The 9,870-nt window shown below is 30.9% G+C and overlaps 1 protein-coding gene across 5 annotated transcripts; it reads right to left on the bottom strand.

Annotated features, from left to right (window-relative positions):
• Nucleotides 1–2,642: 2,642 nt before the first annotated feature.
• On the bottom strand, nt 2,643–5,694 carry LOC121739498. Of its 5 annotated transcripts, XM_042131984.1 has the most exons (6): nt 5,615–5,694; nt 5,223–5,357; nt 5,047–5,142; nt 4,887–4,979; nt 4,665–4,799; nt 2,643–4,573 (listed from the first exon to the last, which is right to left on the bottom strand). In XM_042131984.1, the coding sequence occupies exons 1-6, from the start codon at nt 5,688–5,690 to the stop codon at nt 2,697–2,699; spliced, it is 2,412 nt and encodes an 803-aa protein (XP_041987918.1). In that variant the 5' UTR covers nt 5,691–5,694; the 3' UTR covers nt 2,643–2,696. The 5 variants fall into 5 exon arrangements, with proteins under 5 accessions (XP_041987918.1, XP_041987920.1, XP_041987919.1 ...); XM_042131986.1 differs by lacking the exon at nt 4,665–4,799; XM_042131985.1 differs by lacking the exon at nt 5,223–5,357.
• Between the last annotated feature and the right edge of the window lie 4,176 nt (nt 5,695–9,870).

Here is a 9,870-nt window from a genome sequence, read left to right as displayed (position 1 = left end):
GACATTTACATGAGAAGTACTGGTCAAATTAGTGTGAAAGCCCGAGAAAAACTAAAATGACTGCCATTTTACAACCGTGAGAGAGATAAAATTTGAGGGCCAATTTGTCGATAAAATATGTCATAGATCATGACATTAAAGGATCGGACACCGGTGTCAGGACACATTGAATATAATAAATTCCTTTACTTCTATGCTCTAAGTCAGATAGTTTAGTATATAAATAAGTCTATGGTTTAGAATTAGTTATAAATTTTCTTGTGATGTATTGGTCAAATTCAAATATCCATTTATTGGACAGCTCACATAGCTCTGATGAAGCTTTTAATAAATTATTTAAGGTGATAAGAACTCAATTTAATTCAATATTTACTTCTAAAACGGTTAGAAACAGTAATAAAAAAAACTAAATTTATTAATTGGGCAACAAAAGGAATAAAAATAAGTAGGAAAAGATTATATGACTTATATGATGAAAGGTGTATTAACAATAGTGAAGTATTTAAAGCATATGTTAGAAACTACTCAAAAACCTTCAGAAAAGTTTGTTAAGCTGCTAAAGCCCTATATATAAAAAATAAAATTAAAAACTCTAAAAATAAAATCAAAACAACATGGCAGGTAATAGCGGGTGAGACTGGAAATGTCACCTGTCGTAGCTCTGATTTTGAACTATACTTTGAAAATAAAAAGATTACTAATGATCAAGAAGTTGCGACGGTCTTTGAAAAGTTTTTTGCTGACATTCCGGTCTCAACGACAAAAAATTTAAATTCTTCGTCTGAAGCTGCCGAAAAGCTACTCAGAGACAATGTAAAGGAATGTGATGTCAATTTTAAGTTTAGAGAAATTAACCCCAGAGATATTATTGATACCTTTAAATTGTTGAGTATCAAAAATACTGCTGATCTCTGGGGCATGTCCACAAAAATTATTAAATCAATAATTGACATCGTAGCTCCTCATTTAGCAATGATTTTCAATGACTGTATAAAAAATGGTGTTTTTCCTGACTTAATGAAGCATAGCAAGATTGTTCCTTTATTCAAAGCCGGAACTAAATCGGATCCCACGAATTTCAGGCCTATATCAATTCTACCGACCTTTAGTAAAATATTTGAAAAAATTATTTTAAAACAATTACTAGTACATTTTAATTCTAATAATTTATTACATGATAATCAATACGGATTTACTAAGGGTCGATCCACAACGGATGCTGGTATAGGACTCCTTTGCAGTATTTTTGAGGCTTGGGAGGAGTCGCAGGATGCCTTAGGTGTTTTTTGCGATCTCTCCAAAGCCTTCGATTGTGTTGAGCATGCTACATTGATCAGGAAATTGCGCCACTACGGAATTAAAGACTCTGCTCTCAGCCTTTTGACTTCTTACCTTAAAAATAGGACTCAAAGGGTTGAGGTTAATAGTAAAAGGTCCAAAGGAACCAAAATAGAATTAGGTGTCCCACAGGGATCTATATTAGGCCCATTTCTTTTTCTCATCTATATAAATGACTTACCTTATCTAGTTAAGGATAATAATAATGAGATAGTGCTTTTTGCTGATGACACTTCACTTATTTTTAAAGTGAAGCGACAACAGTCGAACTACGACGAGGTAAACAGTGCTCTCTCAAAAATAGTACATTGGTTTAATGTTAATAACTTACTTTTAAATTCTAGTAAAACAAAATGTATAAAGTTTACTTTGCCCAATGTTAGGCAAGTCCAAACCAATGTAGTATTAAATGATGAGAAGATGAATTTGATAGACAACACTGTATTCTTAGGTATTACACTTGATAGTAAATTACAGTGGGGTCCTCACATTGTTAATCTTGCAGGTAGGCTCAGTTCTGCAGCATATGCAGTCAGAAAAATTAGGGAAATTTCTGACGAAGATACGGCACGATTAGTATATTTTAGTTATTTTCATAGTAGGATGTCATATGGAATCCTTTTATGGGGAAACGCTGCCGACATTAATACAATATTTGTGCTGCAGAAGCGAGCCATACGTTCTATTTATAAAATGTCTGCTTTAGAATCTCTGAGAGATAAATTTAAAGAAATTGGTATTCTAACTGTTGCTTCTCAATACATTTTGGATAATGTAATATATGTTAGAAAAAATATAAGTAAATTTAAAGTTAAAAGTGACATTCACTCTAGGAATACTAGAAATAAGCACAAGCTAGATATCGTCTATCGGAGACAGTACTGGAACATTTAGAAATAAGCAAATTTAGAATAATGAGATTTGAAAAAAAAGGATTATTTTAAATGTTAATTAAGATCTAATTATAGACAATGTGTGTATATCTGAGTACTTAAACAATCTTAAATTAATATATGTTTTAGTGTGTCTAACTTTATATCAGATATTGTTTCTAGTTATTTAGATATTGGCAATTTTATGAAATGTTCTAGTAATGAATCGGGAAAATTATACTGATTGGTTATGAAAATAGAACATTTCGGAATGTTCTAATATTGAAGATAATATTATTTTCAGATCTATAAAATATACCACTAAAGAACTGTGATTCTATTGTAAAAAAAAGATGAAGTTAATAAATTATTCATTAACTTTTCGGAATAACGAAGAATTTTGAATAAAATACATATAAATTATAGGAAAAGTTTAATTCAAAATTAATGCCACTTAGTAGTTTAGTATGTTATCAAAATTAAAATCTAATTCTCTTCATTTTCAACAAAATTGTCTGTGGCTTCTAAATTTGTATAAAAGTCCCAGTATACCCTAGGAATTACAGAGTTGCACAATGCAAGCAAATCCTTTTTCTTCAGATTTGATATTTTTGGACGCGCATAATACTTTTTCTTGATTTGTAGTTCCACATTTACAGCTGTCCCTCTCATTTTATGACGTACATTAATACATTTCATTGTACTGGTCCCGTATGTGTCACAATAGAAAATAGAATAAGGGCTTGAAGCCTGCATGAAAATCTTTTTTATATCGTTCCAGATTACACGGTCACCATCTGTATTAATGGTAAAGTTTTTTCCAAACTGACTTACTAGCTCTTTTAAATCAACAATATCTTTGTAATCTAGTTCGTATACTTGATACGGATTACCTTTCTTTTTTGCACATTGAATAAGTGAGCTCCACTGAGAAGGAACAAAAATAGATCCATTTTTAAGTATTCTCTTCTTTTCCTGCTCTATCGTAGAGTGAACGCTATCGCCTTCATTTTGCGTATGACCGACAATTAGGTATTTATGTGTGATTGATAAAACTCCTAGAACTTTAATAGAGTAATGGTAAAGACTCATTAAATATTTGTTTTTATTTTGAGCAGAGCAGTTGTCTGTGTAAAAAATTACGTGTTTCCCAATACAATAGTCCTTCAAAAATCTAAGAATGCAAGTCCCAACTTCATCACAACCCTTCCCTCCCAAAGACTCATTCCATAAGTAGCAATGACCAGTTTTGCTGACAATCTCATACACGGTACAGTTATAAACGTTCAACCTTCTCTTATAAAAAAATAGTGAATCATTGCCTGAAGGTGTTTGTAGTATAGCTTGCATGTCATAGCAACATATAATTTTACTGCTATCATTTTTGCAAGATTCTATATCTGCTTCTTTGTCAAGCCTGCATAGCTCCTTCTCTCTTAAATGCGTCAAATAGGCATCTTCTATATTTAATTTATCTTCACCATTAGCGTTCGTATACGATAAACACAAAGAACACATGTCTTTTTTTGGTTTATAAAAGGAAATATTAAATTCGGTACGAAAAATATTTTCATATGTACCTTGTGTAGCCAAAAGCTTGTCATTATGGACACACCAATCTTTATACTGCCTGTACATCATACATAAGTTCAGGTCACCATCAAGATAAGTTTTGCTAGTCGATGCCCGGCAATAATGGGATTCTTTCTTGGGATAGGAATTTATGTGATCGCGAACTCCATCTTTGACAGCTTCCGGAAGTCTTCTTCCATTTATAGCATGCTTGCCTCGGAGATCACCCGAAATAACTCCAGTGGAATCAGCTTTTTTGCTGACTGTTGTTAAAAATGAGTGTCCAATATCTAATGTTGCTGAGTAGAATCGTTTGCATACTCTAATTTTCTTTGAGTCTACTGTGAAATAGTAAGCTATGTTAAGACATCTTTTACTATTTTCATTATGAAGTGAATATTTTGGTTTAAAGGGCTCCATGCACCGGTAAACATAATCTCGTTGTCTTGATAAGTCACCCATTTTCCAGAAACTAGTAAAAATGCTTAATCTTTGGTCTTCATTTATATTTTCAGTACATCTTAGGCGGCATTTGTCGCCACAGGGAGGTTTTACTGCTTTACCAGGAACTAGTTTACCTGACACTGTTTCATAAGCTCTGCCTGCATTTTTCAAACATTTCTTCTTATTTTTTTTCCATTTTTCAGGTTCCCTTATACGCTTTTTACATTTTTTATCAACAGATACTTCTCTTGTATTATCAGTGATACTACTTTGTGGTTCTATATTCGGCACATTCATGTTATTTTCTTCCTGTAATAATATTTGGTCTTCAATTTCTTCCCCTGCACCTTTAAAGCACATAATAAGCGTAGTTAGATTGGTTAATAATTTATTAAGCAAAGCCATACTTCTAACAAAAGAGTTAACAAAAATAGCTACCAAGGCTTGATAAAGCCTGATTTCCATCTAGAGTAGGCACAGCAACAGGCTCAGTAAGATCAGAAATTAGTACATCGGCCACGCAGTCAGCTTTAGAGATTATGATTCTTTCTGGATCTGAGCTATGCTCATCACCTGTTAGAAAACACACTCAATTCAAATTAACATGCAAAGGCAAACTTTCAATTAAATATTAATAATAGCCGAGAATAGAATACGTACCTTGACTAGTTTCAGACTGGTCCCGGTAAACAGTAGGTGCCTCATCGGTTTGGTAAAGCTCAGCTGTTAGTTGTAGACTTAAGTACTCATTACCTGAATATAAATAAGCAATTATAATTAAGTTAAAGAAATAATAGGGATTTATCTTTCATAGCCTTACCTTGACATGGTTCCGAGAGATCCTGGTTTATATCAAATGTAGCAGCAGCATTATGCTCGTAAGTTTCAATTATTGAATCAGGAATCTGCTCGTCACCTAAATAAATAAATAGTATGAATAAATAACTCTGTTTTAGTGAGCATTATGAAAATAAAATGTGAAAAGTATGTAGGTACGTGGATTAGGCTCAGCACTGGCAGCCAAGGACGGGTTTGATGCAACAGCAGGCATAGCAATAAGCTCATTCACAAAAGTATTAGGCGGACATGCAGTCGATTTAGTAGGTGATAATTGCCTTACGATCCCATTATCTGAAATAAAAAAAATATTATTTAGATAAATCTAAGAAAATCTGTCTTATCTAGACCGCATACTATTTACTTACTAGTATAAACAATATTAATATCAGGTATATTAAGTACTATAGTATAGTATAGTATGACGTAATAGGTAGGTATATTAAGTAAGTACTGTTAAATATTAGTTTTAGATGGTATTCCATCTAAAACTAATATTTAACAATATTTATAGCGTAGGACAAAAAAAAATAATATGTAACAAGACTTACCACTGCTTCCCGCTTTTTTATGATTCCGGGTAATCATTTCAACTATTTTCTTTGCTCTGTAACACTGGTTAGACATTTTTAAATACAATAATATTGCAGCACGAAAATATTACAAGCGCGCGCAATGAACCCGCATGCACGACTGGAACAAATATGAATATTAATGACAATCCATGTGTCAAATTTCGGTCCTTACTGGAACATTTCGAAATATCTAAGTAATAAACTAGAGATGTTCCGATGTTTTATTGAGTTCGTTACTGGTATTTATCGATTTATTTGAAAAAGAATAGTAATCTGACTTGTTCCAATAGTGTATCGGAAAGGTAATTCAATTTCACGTCAAATCCTATAATTAACTCAAAACATCAAATTTTGGAGATGTTCCAGTACTGTCTCCGATAGACGATATGCCGGTGATCAGACTTAGTAAAGTCAGTAAATCTTTTAAAGGTCAATGTATACGCCTTTACAACAAAATCCCAGAAAACGTTCAAAATCTTTCCATTAATAAATTTAAAAAAGTAGTTTAAAGAACGTTTGTGTGCCAAAGCCTATTATAAGGTCAATGATTTCATAAACGATGGCACACCTTGGGAGTAGGATGGCTTCTTGCAAGGCTACTTCTTCATTATTATAGGACTTACAATTATGTATGTGGATATTGTATATAATATTTAGTTACAAAATTGTAAACTTTATTTTAAAAGATTAATTTTTTTCTCACTTTTTTTGGTAAAAAAGTGGGCCCCGTGCGAGTTTCTTACGCCGGTTCTTCTCGCCGGGTTAGTTCCCGAATCGGTGGTAGGCATCATGTAGGACTTTCTGAAAACATTTATTTTAAATTTATTCAGAAATAAAACAATTTTGATATTGATTTTGATTTTGATTGGTATGAGATCCAGAGAAACATATTTTTTTCAAAAGTTGGAGAAAAAAAATTTGAGAGCCAATTTGTCAATAAAATATGGCGGTGTCGGGACACACTGTATAAATCAAAATTAATATGTCCTCTTCGCTCGCCCTGATAATATAGTAAGAGAGATACGAGATTAGTACAGTACACTACGATATAATATTTCGGTTGAAATTTTCACATAATTTTATATCTACATTTCTATGTAATAAATAATAGTTAAAAAAACTAAAAACACGCTTTTTATAGAAAACCAAACTTAAAAATTGAAAATAAATTTAAATTAAGAAGTGTTAGAAATATCAATAAATATAAATTAAAATGTGAATTAAAAAAATATTTGATTTAAAAAAAAAACCTGGGGTGCATGCTATCAATAGTTATAAATATTTTATTGACAGATATGAGTGGAATGATTATCGTTTTGATAACATCTTAAAAAGCACCCCACGCTTTTTTTTTTAAATAAAATATTTATTTTATTCACACTATTATTAATTTATATTTATTGAATTTTTTTAACACTTCTTAATTTAAATTTATTAAAATTTATTTTCAATTTTTTAGTTTGGTTTTCTATAAAAAGCGTGATTTTAGTTTTTTTAACTATTACTTATTTTTTAATTTTTAGCTTGGTTATATCATCTATAAATATTATGAATTTTATTATTTAATTTTATCAAATTAATGTATTGTCATCGGTCCTCGATAAATCTACAAAGTTTGAACGAAATCTGGCCGTTTAAAGTGGGTCAAAATCGCGCCCAAAGAAGTCGGTTACAAACAAACATACAGGTGAAGCTAATGAAAAGCGTATAAAAATGTATAGTAGTAAATTTAAAAAGCCATGCCGAATTATTATTATAACTGTATAATATAATCTAGCTGTCTATACAATTTATTGAGCTTAATAATTATTTAAAGGTCAAACATACAAAATTATGAAGAAAAAAAAACCAATGTATTGGCCAAATGAAGAATTTAATTCCGAAATAATTTATATAAACTAACAAAAACACGAGACATATAAATCAAACACAGATGTGCAATCGCTCTTATAATTAGTAAAATCTCAGTAAGTATACTGCGTATACATTGCAAAGATTGCATTGTATAGGCGCCTTTATACATCGACGTCATATTATATATTGTACTCAATGAGGCAGCAATATTATAATTTTATTTGTATACAATTTATAATGGAAGATAAACATTATTATAAAGAGGATACATTGGATTTTTTTATTGAAATAAGCTCTGAAACTACTGGACCGATTTTGACCGAGATAATATTATATTACTCTTTTAAAGAAAATATTATTATATAAGTAGTAAAATATACAACAGTGACATACTTATTTGGTCGCACCGTAAATACTATAAATAGAATTTATAGTATTTACGGTGCGACTACTATATATACTAGAAAAGAAATAGAGTTTAGACATTTGAATCGGTAGGAATGTAATAGCCGCCAATACTGCACATTATTTTACATTTAGATTTAAATGATTTGAACCGAAAAATACAGTGCCTACATGTGTTTCTCAAACTTTTTTGGTGGCAGAACCTTCAATGAAGATACTTTTTTGACGGACGTTAAAACAATTGCCTTGAAAATAGCTGACCTAAACCATAGGAAGGCAAATGAGTACTAAACTCATACAAAATATCATTTACCCGCGTGGTTTAAACTAAAAAAAACTAATAAAAGACGTTGAATAAATTTCCATGGACATTTTGTATGAGTACTAAATAGTAATTATATATTACACATTAGTATTACCAACACGTCAGGATTATTTTGTACGATTTATTTCACATTTGAAAAAACGGTTAAGCCAAACATGATCAGAATAATAATTACACAGTAGATTTCTAGTAACAATGCCAGATGAAAGTTTCACGCACACATGTAATAAAACTACGCCTTACGAGTTGGCGCTATGTGTGCATCGGTGTGATAAGATTAGCTTTTCACTTTTATATTATAAATACGTTTTGATAAATGATAGCTAAAATATAGCAAAAAAATAATTACATAAAGTCAGTACTGTAACAAATACGTTTATTGGCAGTAGGGTTGCAAAATTACGTAAGTAATTTTACTGAAAACAGAAGGTTTTACAGCAATTTTGTTAATAAGATGGAATTGGAAGAAACTTTGCAGTAATGTAGGCTACATTTTATCCCGGCATTCCCACGGAAACGGGAACTACCGCGCGCTATAAACTGAAGTCCACGCGGGTGGAGTCGCGGGCAACAGCTAGTATCGTATATCACCGAATTTTACTAAAGTAATTTTACCGCTATACCTATCGGCAGCCACATTTTATATTCTAATAACTATGTTTAATTTATCGTGATACCATGTGATACTAATGTTACAATTCGAAACTACCTAATTTTGACTAACAACATTACATTCCATAACGAATTACTAATAAATTATTGTTTGATTAACCACCAATTTAGTGTATAATATGTTATATTCAACATTTCTGTATATTTTTGTGATAAATATAATATAATGCTAACCAAGTACTAATAAAAATATTTACATTGAATGTTTGTAAATACATTTATTAATAAGAAGGTTATACCACATTTATATATTAAACAACACTGATCAACTGTTATATTTACATTTATATGAAATATATATTAATTCATATTATACTATATTTGTATATTATTTAACAGTTTATCGATGTAGAAAGAAGCCACTACTTTTGACAAAATTTGGCACAGTAGTGATTAGCATTAAACATTGAGACATTGTTTATCTATTTATTATAATTTATAACATATCTACGTCGCATAGCCTCAAAACCTATAGGGTTGTCACGTAATTTAACGACCGAATTCTCAAATACCTCTCAAGATCGAGAGCTTCATAAGTATTATCACTTAGTTTTGTTACACCCTGTATAGAAAGACTGCAATTACATTAGTAAAGCATGCACTTAGTACTTTGATATAAGCGAATAGAGATTCACTGACGATGCCATTTTAAGATTTTTAAGAGCTTCTCAACCTTAAGACGCGTTTGGGGATGGCGTAATTCTACAGCAAATCATACAATAAGCATCTGTGATAATAATTTAAAAAAATATAAATAAAACTATTTTTACCTAAACCAGTTAGGTATGAAGACGTCCATATTATTCACAAATTTTGACGTATTATACAACCTACGAATAATAAAAACTAAGGAAGAATAACTGTGTCAAAAAATTTGGCCACGAGTCTAAAAAATGTGACCCAAATACATGCATACTTTATGCATGTATTCGGTAAGTACACAATTCTGTGTAAATATAGAAGTGACAATTAATGT

This window comes from Aricia agestis, chromosome Z, assembly GCF_905147365.1.
Source record: "Aricia agestis chromosome Z, ilAriAges1.1, whole genome shotgun sequence".
Lineage (NCBI taxonomy): Eukaryota > Metazoa > Arthropoda > Insecta > Lepidoptera > Lycaenidae > Aricia > Aricia agestis.
Note: the sequence above shows the minus strand (reverse complement) of the source record. Positions and strands in the feature narration are given on the sequence as shown.